This window comes from Rhamphochromis sp. 'chilingali', assembly GCF_963969265.1.
Source record: "Rhamphochromis sp. 'chilingali' genome assembly, chromosome: 7".
Lineage (NCBI taxonomy): Eukaryota > Metazoa > Chordata > Actinopteri > Cichliformes > Cichlidae > Rhamphochromis > Rhamphochromis sp. 'chilingali'.
Genome location: NC_137934.1, coordinates 34,235,244 through 34,258,030, shown reverse-complemented (window position 1 = coordinate 34,258,030; position 22,787 = coordinate 34,235,244). Strand labels below are relative to the sequence as shown.

General features: G+C 41.9%; 2 protein-coding genes across 5 annotated transcripts in view; one reads left to right on the top strand and one right to left on the bottom strand.

The window, feature by feature from the left end:
* ddah1 (dimethylarginine dimethylaminohydrolase 1) overlaps window positions 1-3,685 on the bottom strand; it is an 82,762-nt gene extending 79,077 nt beyond the window's left edge. Inside the window, exons 1-3 of one of the 4 annotated variants that reach the window (XM_080887403.1) lie at window positions 3,494-3,685; window positions 1,506-1,633; window positions 438-764 (exon numbers count right to left, since the gene is read on the bottom strand). In XM_080887403.1, coding sequence (XP_080743529.1) covers window positions 438-731 — 294 coding nt within the window. In that variant the 5' untranslated portion in view covers window positions 732-764; window positions 1,506-1,633; window positions 3,494-3,685. Of the gene's footprint in view, window positions 1-437; window positions 1,418-1,505; window positions 1,634-3,493 lie in introns of those variants that run through there. The other 3 variants (XM_080887404.1, XM_080887405.1, XM_080887402.1) reach the window with 3 other exon arrangements.
* A 7,945-nt stretch (window positions 3,686-11,630) lies between these two features.
* On the top strand, window positions 11,631-14,592 carry ccn1 (cellular communication network factor 1). The gene is made up of 5 exons (XM_080887179.1): window positions 11,631-11,954; window positions 12,149-12,383; window positions 12,722-13,066; window positions 13,178-13,383; window positions 13,506-14,592. The coding sequence occupies exons 1-5, from the start codon at window positions 11,907-11,909 to the stop codon at window positions 13,806-13,808; spliced, it is 1,137 nt and encodes a 378-aa protein (XP_080743305.1). The 5' UTR covers window positions 11,631-11,906; the 3' UTR covers window positions 13,809-14,592.
* The last annotated feature ends 8,195 nt before the right edge of the window (window positions 14,593-22,787 follow it).

Genomic DNA, 22,787 nt, shown 5'->3' with positions numbered 1-22,787 from the left:
CCTGTTTAAAGGCTGGTGCACAGTGCACTGGGTTAATATGTGTTGCCTAGTATACATACAGCTGGTTTCACGTATAGCTTTGAATAGTGCAGCTCTTTTCCAGGCTGTAAAATTCAAAATCTGAATCCAAGCTTGTTTAAGGATGAATTAAATACTACACATCCGATTTTATTTAAGTTAATTAGAAACTGACTCATGCTTACGTTTTCGTTGATGTTATTAACTGGTAAAAATATATGTTTATAACCCACCTACGTGCTGTGACCCTCATCACCCACTTGTATATCTTGATGCCAGTGCATCCAGCTGCTTATTCCTGCAGCTTAATTGCATGCCAAGTGAGCACAGCGGACAAAGGAGGCGGGAGGACGCCTTCCTTTCCACTTTCACATCAAACTTTATTTTCGTCGTACTGAATCATGCTGACACTGCCCTACCTCTCCTCTCCTGCTCTCAGCCCCGGGTCTGGTGATGAGCGCCGTGTCACCGCACACCACGGCCGCGTCCTCCACGAACACGCAGTCCGGGAGCGACTCGTCCGCGGGGAGCTCGACCACCTCCAGCCCGAGCCTCGTCCTCAGGACCTCGACGTAAGCCTCTTGCTCCTTCACCGCCTTGGCCAGGTCCACCTCCGTCTGGCTGCTCCGCAGCGCTTCTTTGGCCAGGGACACAGGGATTCCCCGAACGACGGCGTGGGTGTAATGACCGAAAGCTGCCATCAAACCAGCCATGTTTTGCGTTCCCTTTACTTGGCACGTTCAAATCTGGAGAAAAAAAACACCCTGAGAGACAACTCGGCGAATGAATGCGAGAGAAAAATACTAGAGTCAGCTGACTCGATAATTCCTAGCTTGCTTATTTGTTCCCTGTTAGTTTGTTGGGCTTTTATTCTTTATTTACAGTAGCCTGCTGCACACAGTGTCAGTCAGCCCTGCTCCAGTCTCCAGGCGAGCGACAGCGCTTCGGTGACGCGCACCGACCATCACGTGTAGCCTGAGTCTGTCAGCCCTCAGCCAGGCGCTCAGCCCAGGACCCCATGAGCCTATGGCTCAATCAATTATCCACTGGATCAACAGAGCAAAACCTGATAGTAAAACCCGAGTTAACAGTCTATTCAAATCATTAACAAGGAAAAATACAGGTTCCATATCTCTGTAGGGACAAATCAGAAAACAAAACAAAAAGGGTTTGTTAGATTTTTTTTTTGCCAAGGAAAATGCAAAACACTACCCGGATGTAGCTTTTCAGTTATAGAAGGACATACATTTCCCTTCATATGTGGTTGTAAATAATGCTGTGGACTGTTGGCTGGTCAATTAGAATCAGAATGTCTTTACTGTCTTTGTCACAGGTACAACGAAATTAAAAGTGGTCTGCGATCAGTGCATCATCCATAGAAATATAAAAATATAAATAAATAATAAAATTAATAAATGGAATACTTAGACCAGGGGTGGGCAATTCCAGGCCCCGAGGGCCGGTGTCCTGCAGGTTTTAGATCTCACCTTGGGTCAACACACCTGAATCACATGATTATCATCATCATCATTGAAGGAAACGGTTTCCAGGGCCTAATCCGTGGATCGACTTCCTTCGAGGCGTGGACGTCTATCAGCAGAGAATGTACCTTCACCTATCAGCAGAGAATGTACCTTAGTCTGTAACACAGTCAAATATATTCTCAAGTAATATTCAAGCATGCCATTCAGCGTGTTAGTACGAGCTCGGGAGCAGCTTGGGAGAACAAGAAAACAGAGACTGCTTCAGATTGTCTTCCCAAATTGACTCAACTTTATTCACAAGTATAACAGTTTATATAGAGGGTAAAATTCATGAGACAGCAGATTATCAGTTTAAACCAGTACAGACCAAGATAAGGCAGCGTCTTCCTGCCCATGGGTGAAGAAGCATCCTTTGTGTAGTTTATCAGTTCAGCTACAATTGTGATTATCTCAGCGACATATTTTCAAGGCACAAAACAAAGAGTTCTTTCATTAGTGAAATCTGAAACAAACATTTGGCCTTCAACAGGCGTCTAAAAGATTAAGAAACTAATGTAGCTGAGGGAGTGATCTCTGTGGTATTTCAACCTTGTACCAGCCTGTGATTCTCACACATCAATTCTTGGGTCAAAGAGAAAAATAACTAAAACAAAGGGGCCTTATTGAATGACAGAGTTTTCCTGTATAATGTCACTATAAAACAATATCCAGTAAATGCTACCATGGTACTAAAATACCTAACAATCATCATCAACTTTATTTATAAAGCACTTTAAAACAACCACAGCTGACACAAAGTGCTGTACATTGGAACTGTAAAATAAAATTACACGAGATATAAATAAAAAACAAATAAAAGAAGAGTGAAATCATTAATTAAATAACTACTGCATTAAAAAAAAGAAACTAAGTCTCACTGAGGTTAAAAGCCAAGGAATAAAAGTGGGTTTTAAGACGTGATTTAAAAGTGGACAGTGAAGGGGCCTCTCTAACATGCATGGGCAAATTATTCCATAATTTTGGAGCCACAATAGAGAAGGCCCTGTCCCCTCTGAGCTTCCTCCTGGATCTCGGTACCTCCAGGAGCAGCTGGTCAGCTGACCTGAGAGACCGACAGGGTATGTGGGGATGAAGAAGCTCAGAGAGGTAAGGCGGGGCAAGACTGTGTAGGCATTTAAAAACAAACATAAGAATTTTAAAATTAACTCTAAAAGACACAGGCAGCCAGTGCAGAGAGGCCAGCACGGGGGTTATATGCTCTCTTTTTCGAGTTCCTGTTAGGAGTCGTGCAGCCGCATTTTGAACCAGCTGCAGACGTGAGAGCAATGACTGACTGACCCCCACATAAAGTGAGTTACAGTAGTCCAGGCGGGAAGAAATAAAAGCATGGATCACTGTTTCAAGGTGCTGCCTCGAAAGAAAAGATTTTAGTCTTGCCAGTCGCCTTAAATGATAAAAACTGGACTTCACCACTGCTCTGATTTGGTTGTCCAATTTAAAATCACTGTCCAACTTAAAACCAAGGTCAGTAACAACAGATTTAAAATAGACTTCCAGGGATCCTAAAACAACAGAGGAGGACTCACAGGGACCACTGGGTCCAAACACCAACACTTCTGTTTTCTTTTTATTAAAATTTAAAAAGTTTCGAGCCAACCAAGCTTAGACGAGCCCCCATTTATGTTACGCCCCTAGTCTAGGCGGGTAGGGACGCACATAAGGTTGGAGGAGAGAGAGACAAATCCCCGCCCTGGTTCCCAAGCCAAACATCCAAACCAGTTGTGAGTAAAAAAAGTGATTTTATTTAAGGACAAGAAGCATAGCTCCAGGGTGAGCCCAGGCCAAAATAATAAACAAAACCAACTAAGTCCCACCAGAAAAGACTAACTAAACCCTAAGAAAGAAAAAAGAACAAACAAATGACAGAGCTATCCCTCGCTCCCTGACCAAGAAAACAGGAGAAAACGATTCCAAAAGAAAAGGCAGCTCACCCCTTCCGCTTCAGCCCACGAGTGCCTAAGCTCTCAGCTAATGCACTAGGAGCGGCTTTTACAATTCACACTCCCACAAATACACAAGATAAACACAGGCTGGGAAAACCAGGGTCAGGACTGCGACGGCTGTCAGGCTACTCGCTCGTTCCACACTCTCTCTCTCTCTCTCTCCCTGGAGCTGTCAGAGCGGCTTTTTGAATGTGGTCACCTGTTCCATGGTCCAATCAGCTGCTCACTACTCTTCATTAGGGGAGGGACCTGTAAAGAGTCTTAAACACAGTAAAGGCCACAGCCGTAACACCCCCCTTCCCAAAATCAAAGACATCTCCTTTGTAGATGTTTTGGACAGTCATGTTTAAGGGAAAACACGGGATAGGGCATCCGCTAACACATTCTCTGTGCCCTTTTTATGACGGATTTCCAAATTGAAGTCCTGCACCAGGAGGGACCACCTCATCAGCCTTTGGTTCGAGTTCCGCATCCGCATTAGGAATACCAAGGGATTGTGGTCGGTATAAACAATCACAGGCGAGGGACTGCCACCGACATACACCTCGAAATGCTGCAATGCGAACAGCAGAGAGAGGGCCTCTTTCTCAATCGTGCTGTACCCTCGCTGATGGACATTGAATTTCTTTGAGAAATAGCCGATTGGGTGATCCACACCATGATGGTCTTCCTGCAGCAATACGGCACCTGCCCCGTTTGCACTGGCGTCCACTTCCAGTTAGTTCGTTACCAGGCCTCTGGAGAACTTCAGGACATGTTGAGGAGCTAATTTAGCCATTTAAATCAGCTGTGTTGGTTCAAGGACACATCTAAAACCTGCGGGGACACCGGCCCTCGAGGCCTGGAGTTGCCCACCCCTGACTTAGACCATTTTAGCTTGTTGGTGTTCCTGTTAATAACACATTACAGTTATGTGGGGGGACATTTCACAGGATGCAGTCCTGTGAAAAACTATGTCCCATACTTCCAGGGTAATTATGAGGGTAATCAAATTTGATTCGCACTTGATTTGATGACCATCAGCAGAGGTGACTGCCTCTACAAAAGCAGACGTTCTGGCTGCTTGCTAGCTTGGAGCATTCAGGCCAATGCCGCAATTTTCTCGGAAGTGGGTATCCTGGAAAATTCACTTCAAGGTCAGACAGCGCAACGGTCAGAGAAACTGAAAACAAACAAAAATAACAAAACTAAATCCAACAGTCACGTCTCAGACTCAGTCAGCATGTGAAATGTTAAAGTTCATTATAGTACAGGAATGGCTCATTTGGACCTGGACACCTTGCAATCACCAAGGTGGCTATGAGCTCCTCTGTATAACAAAGTATTCTAGAGTCAAATGTGAGGCCATCTATGTGACAGCTAAAGTTTGCCTGAAATTGGGTCATTCAAAGGATAATTATCCCAAGAACAGCAGCAAATCTAAAACAGAATGAAAAACAAAAGAATAGAGGTTTTACAGTGTTCAAACATCAACCTGACTGGCAGGACCTTAAGAGAGCTGTCCATAAACATAAACCTCAACGCATAGAAGAAACAGTGTAACAGTGACGTGAGACGCAGAAAACGATTACTCCAAGTTATTACCGTAAAAATTGGTTCTAGGAACTACTGAATTATGGAAATGCTGTCATTGTTCACCACTGTATGTGGTGTTATTTCCTCTGATTATGATCCTCATTGTGGTAAATCGATATTTATATTAAACCTGCAGTAACTACTTTATGACTCCTCTTGGTGGTGCTTATCAAAGGAACAAGCAGAAAGTGAAGGTTAGTTAGTTGCACTGAAAAAGAGCATTTAGCATTTAATTTGGAATTTAAATGTAGGAAGAAATATTAAAAGCACAAAACTTTACTTGACTTTACTTGTCATCAATAAAAAAGCAATAAATAGTTGATCATCATGCCTTGAATGAAGAACAACAAGCGTCTTTACAACACTGATGAGATTGCACTGACAGATTGATAATAAGTATTCCCGCATCTTCACATTTTAGGTGAAACAGCTCCACAGTGTAATGTCAGAAGAGGAGCTGCCAACAAAGTAAGGAATCTCCTTGACCTCAACACTAAGTTTGGTAATGAAAAAATAACTGTATCCCTGAGAAATACATTTCACAAAAGACCTTCACTACAAAAAGAATAGCGTGTGGATCTTGATAAAACTGGGAACATAAAGACAGATGAGTAGCAGATATCTATTTGATTCCCACACCATTCCAACTTGGGTCAAAATACATTTCGAAATGAAGGAAACGTGTGCACACCTTCATTCTTGAACTTGATATTCTTGAGACGTGTATCTGCTTTCATCTTGGCAGACTTGAAACAAATACTGCACACATAACTCAAAGGGAAAGACTATAAATATATAAAAAGAGAAGTTTGTTGTATGATATGTAGGGAAAGAAGGATTTGAAAGGAAGCTCACTGTTAAATGTGTATGTATAGAAGGAATGGTGCATGGGTGGAGGTGGGCTGGTGGAGTTGTATTCCCTACGGTGCCATCTAAGGAAGGTTCTGGGCCCGGTGAAGCTGTCTGAATGGATGGAATGTTTCTTCAGACGTCCCAGAAGCACATTCTTCCACTGCGGGACCTGGGTTTGTCTTTTCTTGTTCCAGATTCACTCAATTATCCTCGACTGCTCTAAACATTCCAGTACATTCCAGAAGCCCCGCATTCCTTCTTCTTTTTTCCCCACCCCAGCCAGGATCACCAACCACCACCACACTTGCCCAGCTTTAACACCTGCCCCCACTCAGACTTCTTTTTTTCCCCTTCCCCATCATTCCTGATCGCAGATGGACGTGGCACAAAAGAAAGCCTCTTTTTTTCTCTCTCCAAGCTGAGGAATTTGGCTTACTTTAGACGAAGGAAAGCCCTCATACTTCAGGCACACCTGGCTGGTACAATGTGCAGCTATATAATCAAAATGGTGAAAGCAGACACGGATCTGAAGCGGCACAGCGGGCTGCGGAAGCAGTTATGATTGAACTCATCATAAGATCGTAGATGTCTGAAGTGACATGCATGATTACACAGGTGATCGAAGGATGTTTCACTCTCTGTGCCTAATTACAGAGAGTAATATAAAAAAAATAAAGTAATAGGATAAATTTCATACATAAAAATTGATCATTCTAGAAGAACAGCAATGGATATTCTATTTTACATAGCAGCTATACGAGTTTCCTGTGAATGAAACCTTTTAAACAGCATCAACAAGCCAAGTTTCACTGAAAGAAGAGGATGCAGTAACATTTATCATCATTTACTATAGTTAATCGACCATATACAGGCACTTACACCCACAGTTGAGCGCAATCAGCGTATTCAGGGAATTGGCCTTGAGATAGATAGATAATCCTTCAGGTATAAGTAATTGCTATTACACCAAATGTGTATTAGTTCACAGCCAAACATTGTTCCCAATAAATTTAGCGATGACTTCTACACTGGTGTAGGAAAAGACCCAGACACTCTGTCTGTTTGCACAGAATCTGTTAACGTTATCCGTCATGTTCATTACAATCAGAGCAGGCAGGTTGAGCAAAATCAGACACACCAGTACATTTAATCTCCTCATCGCGCAACAACTCCTGGAATGCACTAAACCTCAGAGAAATGTTAATGGAGCCAAGTATCAAAGAGAATTTTTACCTTGAACTTGTCTTAGCTATAATTAATTTAAGATGAAATGGAAGACATGTTTCCGTGTTATCAGATGTTTTATGTTTTTTGGACAAACAGGAGGTTCCTCTTTTGTCATTTGCTGACAGAGCCAGAAGGTTCTTAGGACTGCTGTGGAAATGGTCCGACTATATTTCAAGATTAGCATGTTCTCTGGCTTTGCTGGTTCACGCAGTAAATAACATTTCAACAGGAAGCAAAGTACGAGTATACAACAACGGGAGGAAAGCAAAGCTGGAGTTACTGTAAGTATTCAAATAGCCACTGGGGAAAAATGTGTGTTTTCACGCAAAACTGATGCGTCGCTGATGACTAAAAAAACAAGAATGCAAAAGACGAAAGATTCCTCCCATCTTTTACCAAACACAGAAATGCATTTGGATGTGCAAAGGAAATGACCTGTTATGGGCAACTACGTGATAATTAGCACCCTCGGTTTACTACATCTTTGTGCAATGTGAAACTACAGCAGATTACAGAATCAGAACATATTTCAGAGCACTAGTAAGCAAACAACAAAAAAGGAAAGCACAATCCAAATTATCATCAGACCCAAAATGAAATTATCTTTCGAAAAATATCCTTGAACAACACCGTAGTGAACACTGTCTGTGCCAATATAACAATGATATAACAGTTAAGCACTTGAGGTCAACCTTCACTAAGCTGATTTCCTTCTTAATGAATCAGGAAGTCTGGTATCACAAAGTTACATCAGAAATTTGTGTGAAAGTGTGATCTCATGTGTTTGTCTTCTTGTGAACTTGTCAGATTTATATTTCTTCAGAACTGGACTCTGCGTTTTAATTGCTTGCTTAATCTAAGCAGCCATTCATATGCGAACAAGCTGTAACTCATCAAATTTCCTGCTTCTCCGTGAGCTGACAGAAGAAGGAAATGTTGCTAGTACAAACTGCATGCTAGTTATGACATCTGTCTTGGCTATAGTACAATGGAATCTGTTGTTTAAACATGTAGATCCTGGTCCATCCGTGTCTTAAACATAAATAAGGAAGCTGAGGGCTGCCACCTGTCTAGACTTCCTGAAGGTCATGCAGTCCTGATGGGTTCTGATAATGGGCTTCCGTCACAGTGAGCCTTGGAATCTCTCAAGCATTGGTCAACGTTGAAACTGCTTAGACTTCCCAGCCAGAGGCTTTGAAGTCGCTCAGATGCAGAGCAGTGACAACAATCCAATCATCGATTCTGTCAAGAAGGAGAGCGAGTCCCTCATCATCACAAAGGTCAAAGGACCGTATTGTGTGCTGTTTGCGTGAGGGGCTCTCCGATGGCTTTAGTGGAAACTATTTGGCAAGGGCAATTACAACAAAAGACGCACATCCAGCTTTTGGAATGTTTCCTAAAATGAACGGGGAATAATGGAATGAATATTGCTGCGTGTTATTCTCCACTGACGTAAAATGAAAACACTGCTTCCCATCATTGTAACACTGGGACGGATGCAAACATGCTGTCATACACACACAGAGGTAGGCATAAAACCATTACAACACTAAAGGACAACTGAGAAGTGGACAATCAAACAAAGCAATAATATAAATGACCATTAAAGGAGTGTTCTCCCACTTCAGTGTTTATTTTTACATACATTTGTGGAATTAAATGCATGATTAAGCTTAAAAAAAATCAACTTTCCTCATCAAGCCTGCTTAACACACTGTGTCTTTATCCGGCCTAACCATGCTGGACGTGTGTTAGAGGGTCTCAGTGTGGGATATCTACGGTTGTCCTGAGAGGTCAAATGCACTGTAACTTAAGAAAACATCAGGAAATTTAAAAAGAAAATGACCACAAAAGCATACAAAACACAATGAAAACAGAAAAAATACAACAGAAGTTGACAAAAACACAACAGAAGGAGAAAAATAAACAAATTCACAAAAAAGTACAAGTGAAATGTTTCAGTGGAGACAACGTGACCAAACAGCTGTGGGAATAACAAGAAAGGAAAACATGCAAAGGTTTGCCCCTTAAAACGCTTCAAGACTTATTGGATTTGTAACATGTGTTTTAATCACACAACTCATATAATATTGTGCATGTTTGATGTTAGCTACCTACTGTTTGCTTGTCACTTCTGCAGCTGGTCCATCAAATTATCTCCCCAAAATCACTTAGATTGTTTTTTGAGTTTTTTCTGAGCTTTTGCTGCATTTTTCATTGTATTTCTCTTGTTTTCCTAAACTTCACTTGTGTTTTTTTCTACTTCTATTGTGTTTTATTTGAATTCTGTTGCGTTTTGTGCGCTTTTTGCAGCATTTCTTACCATTTGTTTATTCAACTTCCGTTGTGTTTCATTCAAATTCTACTGTGTTGTTTTTTTCTATTTCTATTGTACTTTATTTAACTTCCGTTGTGTTTTTCCGTGATTTTGTAGCTGTTTCTAAATTTTCAGTGCGTTCTGTCAGGGCCACAATAGAAATCTCCCTTTAAAAAATTGTATAACTGCCACAAAAATAGAGACCCATTTTCATAATACAGCGTTGCAATGCACACAGGAACACTACACATGTGCTCACAAAGACACACCCCCTATCCAAAAAGGCTGCACCCACACGTCCATCTCCATTCTGAATACTCACACAGACGTGAGTAAGAGGCTTCACGGACAAGGACTGTTATCACATGAATACGTCCTCCTCTATTTAAAGATGGTTTGACGTTTGGATTCTGGTCAGTCTTTAAATTATAATAATAATAAAAATGGTCATCCACCAGTTATTCCTTACACATCACCATCTAGTGTCTTGAATTGGAATTATAAAAATATGGCCACAAAAATAACAACCACGACAATCAGTCCACGTGGGGAAACCTATAGGCTATTAAAAGATCTTTTAAAAAGTGTCTCTTGCGAGAAAACAAAGAAGAAGACGCTTTACCAAGGGTTATTTATTTTTGTGGCTGGTTTTTTTTTTTTTAGAAGAAATGTATCTGCTATGTTCTATTATCATATAAAGGGGATTTTATTCTGAGGGTAGCCACCAATGTTAGGCTCACTAGAGGAAAATGAAAATCAAAACAGAACAAAAAAAACAAAGGAAGTCCAAACTCACCGGAGAGGCTCTTCAGCCGTCTTGCTCAGTGCTGCTGTCTCACTGTACCGTTATGTAAAGTCTACACATAAGGCTACAGGGAAGAGGGGAGAAGTGAAATGTCCGATCCTTACAAACACAAACTCTTTGCCCTCATGCAAAAAAGAAAAGAAAAAAGAAATCCTGTTTGGAATCTGCCATCCCGTCGTGACAATAACAACGGTTTATATCTCGTCTTTACGCATTTCGCTGCCACCTGGTCAAAGCTATTATAACTCGGAATCATTTCAAAACTCAGGTGGAAGAGACTTATTGAGACTCGTGTTGTTAAAAACTAAGACAAAGACCCAAGTGTTTGTCTCCCCCCACCAAACACCACTAACATCACCGCATCTCTTGCGGAAAATTAGATCACTTCACCTACAGCAGGACCCACTTTCTTTCTTCCCCCCACGAAACATGATGGACACATTGTGTGAGTGTGTAAGGGGGGCAAAACTGCTTCAAAGGATGAAAGGAAAAGGAATTTCCCTGCATGAAGAACATATTTAACAAGCCTTTATGCTGTCAGGAATGCTGGCCAAGGGGGAGAGAAATATGTTAATAATGCAAGCTACTGCCATACCAAATATGGCAATATTGTTACGTCTGAGCTCTGGTGCGCATCTGGTAATGCTTAGCTCCCCTGAATAAAGGCACCGGAGAGCCAGAAATAGACTGTTCAACGTATTTCTGCCTACACCTTTAAGAGAAAAGCTCGTACGGTTATTTTAAACGTGTTCATCGTCTTGTAAAAGTGTATTTAATCAACTGATCTGCGCCTAATTACTGTGTAGGCAAAAGCATGCCTGACACAGTAATCAGCAACAGTCGAACATGTTCAACTGCATAACTGACACTTAAATTGATCCATAATAAAGTTTTGTTCAAACTTCTGATCTGATCTTTAAGTCTTGGGATGCTATTTTGGGGATATTCTGCGACATGGCATTCTTATATGAAGACAAGTGACTCTAAAATTCAACGGCTGACACACACACACACACACACACACACACACACACACACACACACACACACACACACACACACACACACACACACACACACAAAAGTGACAATAAAGCATCTCAAGTTCACCACTTCAGAAAAAAAAACCCAAATGAAGCTGATGTGATAGACGTGAGGGGCGAGCAGAGGAAGAAAATGAAAGGGGGGATAAACAAGAAGGGAAAAATGTGAGACGGAAAAGTGTGTTCAGATGGGATCCAGGGGGGAAAAATCCATTTGGGAAAGAGAGAGAGAAAAAAAAGAGAAAGGTTTAGACAGGGTGGAGCTTAGGTCTTGGATGGAAAATGCGCCGAGAAACATTCCTGGCATAGTTTGGGAACAGTTCAGCAGGCAGGCCAGCGACGACGTCAGCTTCTCACTATAGTATAAAAGTACAGAGGTGGCCGGACCTCAGCAGACTGCAAGCGCTTCACTGAGAGCTTCTTCTACTCTAAAGGAGCCTCTGACGATAGAGACTACCAGCAAAGACATTAAGAGAGACAAACGGCTAAGAGAGGGAATACTTAAGGACTCCTCCGAAGACAGACTTTTCCTTACACCGAGAGCAGGATTCCTTTTGAACGCGCACAAGAAATTTATCCAAGATGCTGCTGCTTACTGTTGTCGTTGCCTTCCTCGGAAGCTTTAACCTGGTGAGTCTCCCTCTCTCACTCTTCACTGAAATATAAAGAGAAACGTTTTGCGGTTTTAATTCCCTACATTTAGTTAGAGAGAGGAGAAGCTGCTCTTTTGAGACTAAGTTTATCTTGTTGTAAGCCATTCTATGTTGCTTGATTTTAAACGTTTCTAAAAGATGGTTTTGTGTTTTTCTTTTCTGGTTATACAGGTCCTCTCCTCCTATTCCTCCACCTCCTGCCCCTCCGTGTGTGATTGCCCTCGGGAGATGCCCCAGTGCGCACCCGGCGTGAGTGTCGTCCTGGATGGCTGCGGCTGCTGCAAAGTTTGCGCCAGGCAGCTGAACGAGGACTGTAGTCTGACCGAGCCCTGTGACCACACTAAAGGACTGGAGTGTAACTTTGGGGCCAGTTTTGCTGCTGCTACTACTCGTGGCATCTGCCGAGGTATGTATAAAGATCATCCTCCTCCAGATGTGCATGCCTCATGACTTAGCCTGAAGACTTTTTTTTAATAAGAGGGATTATTATTCAAGAATATGGGAACCTATGTGATTTCAACACTATGGAATGCAGCTAGGAGGAAACTAGTCTGAACCTCAAAGCACAGGCAGCCCACTGTGGAGGGAAAAAGACTCCTCACAGGCAGCCTGAAGAATTTCACAGTTTAACTGATCCTTATCTGGCAGCCATGTGATGTCTTCAGCAGACTTCTTTGAGCAAAGCAGGAAAGAATAACATTCCTCTCCCTCTGTTTTTTTCCTTTTTCTCCCTGCTTGCTGCAGCCAAGTCAGAGGGCAGACCATGTGAGTACAACAGCAGGATCTACCAGAATGGAGAGAGCTTCCAGCCCAACTGCAAACACCAGTGCACATGCATTGATGGGGCAGTGGGATGCGTACCGCTATGCCCGCAGGAGCTCTCTCTTCCCAACTTGGGCTGTGCCAACCCCAGGCTGGTCAAGGTAGCAGGCCAGTGCTGTGAAGAGTGGGTGTGTGATGACAGCAAGGAGACAGACACCCTAGAGAAGATCTTTGGCAAAGACTCAGTGATGAAGGATTTGGAAGATGATCTCACCAACAGGAATGAGCTCATTTCAATTGTCAAGGGAGGGCTGAAGTCCCTACCAGGTAAGAAAGCAGTCTTTAATTCTGAAGGTTTTTCTTCTGGGTTCAACTGAGATGGTAAAATAAACTGCATTCAGATTCACTAATGTTTTCATTGCTTCTTTTTAATCATAGCATACAGACCACAGCCGGAAGTCCACCACATGTTCGAGAGCCAGAAGTGCATCGTTCAAACCACACCCTGGTCCCAGTGCTCCAAGAGCTGTGGAACTGGCATCTCCACCCGAGTCACCAACAACAACAGTGAATGCAAGCTGGTCAGAGAGTCGAGAATCTGCGAAGTGCGGCCATGCACCCAGTCACCTTACTCCAGTCTGAAGGTAAGCTCGAGCCAGCTAGCTGAACCAATCCAATGGAAGCACGCATGATGCTGAAGGTATGCTACAGCTGGGTCTCAGTGCGCAACTGACAATTGTCGCTCTTGTGCCCATTCTTCTTGCAGAAGGGAAAGAAGTGCAGCAGAACTAAGAGATCGAGCCAGCCGGTGAAGTTCACCTACGCCGGCTGCTCCAGCCTGAAGAAGTACAGACCCAGGTACTGCGGAACCTGCATGGACAGCCGCTGTTGCAGCCCCCACGACACCAGAACCATCCGCGTCAAGTTCCGCTGTGAGGACGGCGAGACCTTCTACAAGAACATCATGATGATTGAGTCCTGCAAGTGCACCTACAACTGTCCCCATGCCAACGAAGCCTCCTATCCCTTCTACCGCCTCTCCAACGACATCCACAAGTTCAGAGACTGATTGGTGAGGAGCAGCCAAAACCCCTCCGCGAGAGAAAGAGATCAGCAGCAGCAGCAGCAGCATCATTGGCAGCCAATGGCAGTCTAGATGAAAGCAGGGGTGTAAATAGACCACCAATCAACTACCAGCTTCTTGTTGTAACGAGATTCCCAAGGAATTGTTGGCTTACATCATGAGGACTTAATGAAGTGCACTGTTTGCTGTGACTCAGCATGCCTAATATGAACTGCTTCGTATTAATTGGAGCATTTGAAGTAGCTTCGTTAAGGAGCAAGATGTAATTAATATTTGTACATTAATCTTAGTCGCTGATATCGATTCACTGTGTATATTTTGATCCCGTACACCAGACATGACCCAGACTGTAGACTTGTGTGTGTATATGTAGATATGCACATGCGCAACTTCAATTAGCATTATCATGTTGTATCTTTGGTTTGTTTTTTTTTTAGAGAAAGAAAAAAAAGACACCAGACGATGAAATGTAAACTCTCGACTTGTTTAACAGGCGCGCGGTTTCATTCCTTCCTGACGTGGGCATTATTGTTCATGTTTTGTGGCAGCTATTGACCTCCCTTCATGAGAAAAAAAGAAAGAAAAAAAGACAAAGCGAAACATGTCAAAGGATGAATGAATGTTTTTTTTTATTATTATTGTTATTAATATTATTTATCAAAATAAAATAATGTAGCTACTTTATTTGGATATTATGTGTCATACTGGAATAAATTGTAAAATGATTTAATTTTATATGCTACAATAAAACTGATTTATTTATATGAAACACGACGAGCCCAGAGTCGAGTCTGTTCAGACTGCACTGCGGGACGGGACAAACAAACGGCGCACCGGGGATATTTAAGCCCTCTGTTATATCATTCAATAGAGCCAACAGATTCTCAGACAGACACCGAGCGGCTCGTTCTGCTCTTATATAACACAACCTTGGAGGCTTGCTCTCCTGACTTTTTGTGCTTTTGGAATGCCATTCTGCAGCGAGCTAGTTTGCTTTCATTTGATCTGGCTAAGCCACACACTTGACCGATTCTGAGAAGAGGAAAAAAAAAGATTAAGTTCATGAGTAGCAATGAGTATGGGAGTATGCCAAGAATCTTAAGTGCTGCGCTGAATGGGCTGGGATTAGACACCATGCAACAAGGACAATGGAATTATTGTATATCATGAATACATTCCCAGTTACCCTTTTCTTTTTATTTCATTCTTGTTTTCTTTTTTTCACACAGCATTACCAAATTGACTACTCTTTAGCAGCTACCTTTAAAAAGTGAATTAGATGCATTGGCCCCTGCTGGCTCTTAAATTGCAGGGGTCTGCTAAACAGTTGTAAACAGTCAAACAGAGCAGGGAGGACTTAACTCTCCCTTCCAGGTTTTGGTTTAAGAGGCATGAATACTGCTATGAGACAGAAACAAGCAAAGAGCAGGAAACAGGGGTAACACAGTTGGTATTAGAAACTGTGGTTTTCAAGGGCACTAAAACAGTGTTTTGCTACCATCACATTAACGCTTCTCGACTCATATTCTGCTGTTTTATTCTTTAATAGACTCATTCTGTATGATTTAAGCCTCCGATTTAAGTTTTATAACCTTAAGGTTCATGAAATCCATAAAAGTACGGAATGTATGATTGAAGAATAACAACCTGAAAAAAAGAAAAAAACTTGTGCTAGTTCTCACAGGATCTGACGTTTGCACAATGGTAGCCATTTAGAAGCATCGCGCTGAGGAGAACGACAGGGAAGGGTTTTCTTCTTCTTCTTCTTGTTTTTCATCCAGGTAGAGGGAGCGGCTCAGGAATGCAGCAGTGGCTCAGAAAGCAGACATCCTGATGGGTGGCAGATGTTGGAAAATATTTCAGTGCAACATGTTCACTTCAGCTGAGGAAATTTTCCAAATATACACGAACCCTCCCGAGTTCTCGTTTGTGTCCACAGAAGGCATTTTTATCTCCTGGCAAGTAAGGGAAAAAAAACCTGTCTAATCTCACACAATGTGCCACTTCCGCATAACTTTCCCACATAGCTCCTGGAAATAAATCTCAATCGAGTGTATTTAATGAGAGGCCGAGCAGGACACGCCACACACCGCACAGGATGTGCTCACTGAAGTTTTACACATGAAAGGCTTCTGAGGTCTACCTAATCACAAAGATGTGTGACTAAAGGGTCTAAACACTTTCAGGGTGCTTTGTTTTTCTTTTTTCTCACTCTTTCCCTTTCTGCTCCTTCCAAAAAAAGAAAATTTCCCTCCCTGTCTTTCATGGCTGGGACGTTGCAATGCAATCAGACTCATTTGTTTTGATAACTGAATGCAGCACACTTGGTTATGTAATGGCATCTGTTCGTTATGTGAGCAGTGCTTTTGGTCAATGTAGAGACTTACAATTCCTCAGCCTTTACTATGTCAAAAAAGAATTCCTTTTCCAAAAAGAGGGGAGTGTGGGTGAAATAACTGTGGTCTTCAAGCAAACAAATGCAGTGCAACCAGAAGCTAACAGGACTGAGAGTGGCCATTACAACCCGCTGGATGCTGCTGAGAGCTGATGTCAACTCTTTTACAGCCCTTTGCCCCCTCCATCTACAACCTCAGGTTAATGCTCACTGTTGTAAGCAACCCAGGAGCAAGGAGAAAGAAGGGTTGCATACAGATACTTGTTTCATAACCTACCATCTGCTGGACAAAGGAGGAAACAGCATGCTGTGTGTGATTTCTGTCTAGACTCACACACCTGTTAAGACCTGCACGTTTTAAAGAGTTGTTGCTGTGAAATGTGTGTCTGAAAACTTGCTCAACATCATAGGTATCATTGTAGCGCTGCTATTTTGCATAATACTCTCATGGTAAAAAGAATGATGTAAAAGGCACCCTTTTTCCCCCAGATCCTGACAGGGTGTGGGACCCTTTCACACAACGCAACAGCGGCAGTAAATATCTCCTGACACACCCACCAGATACCCTCTGGCAATTACATAAGAATAAATGATGAGTGGGCTTAAGGGAAAATCCGAGTCAGTTCCCTCCCAGGCTGTTGGATTGTTTGGGATGTCCCAGAGGGACGCTGGCTACTACCGTGATTATTAGCTCTAACAAGCCGCACATTGATGGGAGAGGCAGAGCTTAATTGTTGGGCGTCTCGAGTCTCAGACTAATGGATTTCTGCAATGAATCATCTCCAACTCTGTCAGCTGAGCTAACACTGGCATTTACTCCTCTTTCTATCGTTCGACATGGGCAGGCTAATGAGGTCACACAGTCAGGAGCTGTTTGTCTCCCAACACTGCAAGTTTGACATTAAGGATAAATAGGCTGATGGTACTGAAAGCCCCTCTTATTGGCAGAAACATTCTTTTGTTGATTTTTCAAGAGGGTTTGCCTTTTGCCGCGGTGCCATTGTAAGAAAAAAAAGAAAGAGAAGAATGTGAAAAGTGACTCAGAAAAAAGTCGGCACATTGTTATTGGGTGTTGATCTTCAGCCAGCAGGTGAAATGAAGAGACTACAGATGGAAAGTGTGGCTTCATAGTATGGGGGATTCACAAGCTAGTGTCCTCGCCACCCTTATCCACTTCAGGGTGGCGAGGGACTAGGGGCCATAGGGCAAGAGGTTAGTACACACTGGACCAATCACCAGTCTGTCAGAGGGCTAACAGAGAGACAGACAACCAATCACACTCATGTATGGACAATTTAGAATCACTAGTTAACCTAACCCCACTAACTGCGTGTATTCTGTGCAAGGAAGCTGGAGTACCTGAAAACATCCCACGCAGACACAGGGACAACGTGCAAACCCCACACAGATCAGGTGGTGGATTTGACCCCAGGACGTTCTTGCTTTGTGGCAACAGTCCAAACTGCTGTCCACCAGATTCATGGGAGCGTTGCGTCACTCCCAGCTGTAAAATTTGAGCTAAATCAAACGTGGATGCAATGTGCAGCAAAGAAGAAAAGTAAATGAATCATATTTCAACAGCACTACTTCTACATGTTTTAGAGGTATTTGGTAGATGACTAAATCTCACTAGATTTTGGGATTCTCAAAAGACTATGGTGCCATCATCATCTGTCACATGATTCCTTGTGTTTCTTCTCACTGAAAACACTCGTTACACATGCTGAGGCTCATGCATTTGGGACCCGGTGGTTCTTAGCACAGACGAGTCAAGATACATGATTTGGTTATATGAAATTGTGTGAGCAATCTTTTGGCTGTTCCCTTTGGGGGTCACCAGAGCAGATCATCTGCATCCATCTCATTCTGTTCTCTCACATCAACCATCTACATGTCATCCGCACAACAGTGGTTGTAGTCGGTAAGTACGGTTAAACCTACATAGTTTTTTGATGTTCATTATCACCTGTAAATCATTATTACATGCTATTCAATGCACCACCTAATTCCTGGGATTATAGTTTAATAAATCTTTTAATATAAAGTCATGGAAATAGAAAATATGACAAGTTATCTAATAATCTTCTGAGAAAAATGATTTTGGGAGACACCTCAAGTCCTTAAAACTTTGTGAAGTGCTCCATCTGTTTAATCTTTAAAAATAGTCAGTGTCTCAGCTGGATGACCAAATATCTTTAGACCACATTGCAGATCGTCATACCAGCTGCAGGCATTTAAACAGAAAAATTTCTCAAACAGAAACTGATTAGTGCAGAAAGTTCTTAAAAAAATAGAAATATATTGGACATTATTTCCCAAAAGCAGATGCTATAGACTTTAATGATCCATGCAGATATGCTCCTAATAGACATTAAAAACTTCAATGTGTGAAACATAAGTTCAGAGAAAATCAAGATAATTGAAATCTGCTCCACAATATCTAATGCAATAAAATAAAAATTCTTCTCGGTTAGCATTTAAAAGTGTGCTTTGAACTCTCGAGCAGCATTGGGCTGCAGGGTTTGCTGATGTTGCTGTGGAACACTAAGTGACAAGGCTTAATGCATTTTCCAAGTCTTTTGTTTCCCCCATGCTGGGTAATTGCAGCTCAGTTTCCACCATTGTGAAGGGATAAGGGCTTGAAAGTCTTCAGTCATTATATTGCCACCTACTTTCGCCTGTAAAACCATTTCTGATGTTTTTTCTGCATCTTTTGATCTCTGGAACTGACCACAGCTGTAGCATGGAAAAGTAGCTAATGAATGGTAGCAGTGACTTTAGGCTTCGTGGGCTAAAAAGTTCCTGCATTTCTCTGCTTTTCACAATTGGTAACTGGGTCAACACACAAAAATATTAAAAAAAGAGACACGTATACGCTTACTAAATGCTGTCTTACAACTAGCGCTCTTAATGCCAGCTCTTTCAGATAGAAAACACAGACTTCGAGTAGATTCGAAAAACTCCCATTTGAAAGCTTACAATCCCATTTCATATTGCAGGCAAGGTGGGACTTATAATGACATCCACAGGAACTCTTTCCAACAGAACTCTTTAAACATTCTAACTACCTTGGCTTCTTTACATTCACAGGAGCAAGAGTCTCGCTGAGCTTCATCCTGCTGCGAGAACTCTATATACTCCCACTGAATTCATGACTATAAATGAGGTCTGAAATCTCGATAGGTATTATTAAAATGCCCGCATCACTCCAAATGCCAGTGCTGCACCAGTCTCCATCTTGCCTTTGATGGCTTTTAAAAACTTGAATTCCTTCACATGGAGCAGCATCTCCAACTTAACCACAACAGCCACGACAGCCAAAAGAAGGTTTAACATGCTTGATCAGTAAAGTCAGTCAGCTGCCAACAATCACTTCGTAATTTAGTCTATGACCAGCACAAGTCTTTCAGCAGAGCTTTAGAGTGCCTAAGCAGAGATCTCTTCAAGACTAGCACTCCAATACAAGGTAATCACATAAACTCACCAGCAGCTGCATTAGGTTTAACTGTTTAATTGCTCATTTATGCAAATATCAGCCAATCAAAAGGCATCAAATCAGTGCATTTACACCAGTAGACATACTCAAGATAGCCTGAAGAAATTCAAATCGAGCATGAGAACAGGGAAGAAAGTTTATTTAAATGACTTTGAATGTGGCATGGATGTTGGTGGGCTGGTCTGAGCATTTCAGAACTGCTCATTTCCTGGGATTTTGCCACAGAATCATCTCTAGGGTATATAGAGAAGAGGCAACAGCAATTCAAAATACCACTCATTACATACAAGGTATGCAGAAGAGCATCTCTGTTGAACCTTGAAGCATATGGGCTACAGCAGCAGAAGACCACACTGGCTGCCATTCCTGTCAGCTAAGAAAAGGAAAGGCGCCTGCTGAAAGGCTTTCAGCAGAATAATGCATCCTGTCTTTTTCATCATCACTGTGTCCCATCACATTAAATCAGTGCGCTCATTACAGCCACATTTTGCATGTGATTAAATATAGTCTCAAAAATGGTTTTAATATACATTTGCATTATTATTTCAAGAAGATGTAAATCTGTAAGGCTACATCCCACCAAATGCAGGACTAATGGAAAAATCATAATGCTTGTGCACAGTTCCTACACTGACGTGTAACAGAAAGTACAATCAGAAAGAAACTCAGGATGATTTCACCACGATAACCCAGAACTGATACCAAAAGGATAATAGACATCAAGCATGCTCTGTTAGTTCAGACTGTCAGGTTGACATAAAACAGACAAAGGGAACAAGTGAATGCATGCATACAACTGGGAATGTCTGTGGAGCGAGTCCAGAGACAAGATTTCAGCCTTATTTTTATTTTTTATTCATATTCATGTGAACAGTGTTTCATTGTAATGGAGAGACACAGAATACCAATAAAATATTTAGAAAATAACCCTGTTACATAGAAGTTATACATTGATTTGCATTTGTCTTTTGGTGAAATAAGTATTTTATCCCCAAACAAAATATGACTTAGTAGTTGGTGGAGAAACCCTTGTTGGCACGCGCAGCGAGATGTTTCTTGTATCTGACCACCAGGTTTGCATGCATTTCAGGAGGAATGTTTGGGCCACTCCTCTTTACAGAAACTCTCTGAATACTTTAGGTTTTTTGACTGCTTTTAGCAACTCGAAGCTATAGCTCCCTCCACAGATTCATATGGGACTGAGGTCTTGAGACTGGCTAAACTACTCTATGACCTTAAAGTGCTTCTTCTTTAGACACTCTTTTTTTCTTTGGTGAGATGTTTTGGGTCATTGTCATGCTCAAAGACGCAGCCACAACTCATCTTCAGTGTTCTGCCTAAGTAACATTGAAGGGAAGGAGGTTTTTGTTCAAAATTTTATGGTACATTGTCCCTTCCATTGGCCCGTGAATGCGCGAAAGTCATCCAGTGTCCATATTAGACTATGGGTCTTTGGGTCACGGCAACCTTGTAGTTGTTGCAAGATATCAGTCCATCAGTCCGTGTAGTTTTGGGCTGATCTACCACTTTTCTCATGATCATCCTCACCCCTCACTCGCATGGAGCTCCAGACCAAGGACGACTGATGGTAATTTTACATTTCTTCCAATTCTCTGTAACCGCAGCAGTCATCAACTTCTCATCAAGCTTCCTGCTGATGGACTTGTAGCCCTTTCCAGCCTTATGTCGGCCTATAATCTTTCCCCTGACATCCTTTGACAGCGCTTTGGTTTTGCCCATGTTCGTGAAGAAGTTGGAATGGAAAAAACTGATTCTGTGGACAGGTGTTTTATATATGTTATATGAGTGTCTCAATAGATAACAAGTATCTGTGATTCCAAAAGGTGGATTCTGTTCATCTGAACACAGAATCCTCCTTTTTAAAGAGAGCAAACTTACAAATTCTGCAGGGGGTAAATAATTATTTCCCCACTGTCTTCAGTATTTGTGTCTGTTCAGAGGATGCGAGCTTATGTTGGTAAATGCTAAATTTCAGCTTGTTTGGTTGTTTAACTATTAGTGACGTGGCTCTCATATCTTGTCTCCAGTTGCAGGAAGGTTTAGTCTAACATGACAGTATGACAAGAACTATGAATTAATTAGGTGTGGAGTTATGCTATCCTTTTGCTCATGCTACATAAAATGTTACTAGGAGTCACACTTTCAGAACTCTCTCAATGGGAGCCTTCAGGCACAGTGTATCCTTGAAAGTGGCTTAATATGGCTCTGTGCAAAATTACACTAAAGTACTCGCACATAATTCCATCTTACAACATCTCTACATGCTGAAAAGGTACCGTCTGTTGACCAGAGAAAACTTGTAGTATTGCAAAATAAGTGGCTTCAGATTTCCCATTAGCTCTATGAGCTTGATAAAGAACAGACCACAGTAAATTATTACTGTAGGATGATCCAAAATGTCACATAATATATTTGGGGAAAGCAAATGGCCTCGATTAGTTGTACTTCTGTTCACTTGGAACACAAATAAGCTTAAAAGATTTCATTTAAAAATGTGAAGTACGCTTGCAAAACGTAACTCTTAGGATGCACAATGTGCCATGCAAAGATGTGTGACATCTGGCTCTTGAAGCATGACTTTATGCTTCAGTACCTGCCTTAGGTCACCACAGCAGAGCCATATCCCCAGAGCTGGTCTTGTTAAAAGAAAAACAGCTCTGCACGCAGTACAAGTGAGCCTTACCCATCAAATTAAGAAAAAATTAAGTGGGAACCGACTTCAGAAATTTCAAAGGCAATTTAGATAATATAGAGGCATTATTTCCAGTGCCTGTGCTATCCGCAGACTAAAAACAGCCTCAATTTCATTTTAACAGCAAGCAGCAACAAAGGCACAACTTTTGTGTGGTCACATTGAGTAACTTTATTGGGACAGGAAAATTAAGAGAACTGCTAAAATAAAATAGATGGTAATTCAGCACAAGAAGAGCCATGAGAAAAAACAAGAAACAGATGAGCCAGGAGCAGCCACTCTTTAGTACTGTACTGTAGCGGTAGTCTTTGGTACTGCTCAGACAACAGATCTTGAACAATTTCTAAATATTAGATTGTA

Bases quoted from the DNA above. Each gene is read 5' to 3' on its own strand.
- ccn1 (XM_080887179.1), top strand. From the start codon at position 11,907: ATGCTGCTGCTTACTGTTGTCGTTGCCTTCCTCGGAAGCTTTAACCTG. The intron at 11,955-12,148 runs GTGAGTCTCCCT...CTGGTTATACAG, and splicing joins TCCTCGGAAGCTTTAACCTG to GTCCTCTCCTCCTATTCCTC. The intron at 12,384-12,721 runs GTATGTATAAAG...TGCTTGCTGCAG, and splicing joins TACTCGTGGCATCTGCCGAG to CCAAGTCAGAGGGCAGACCA.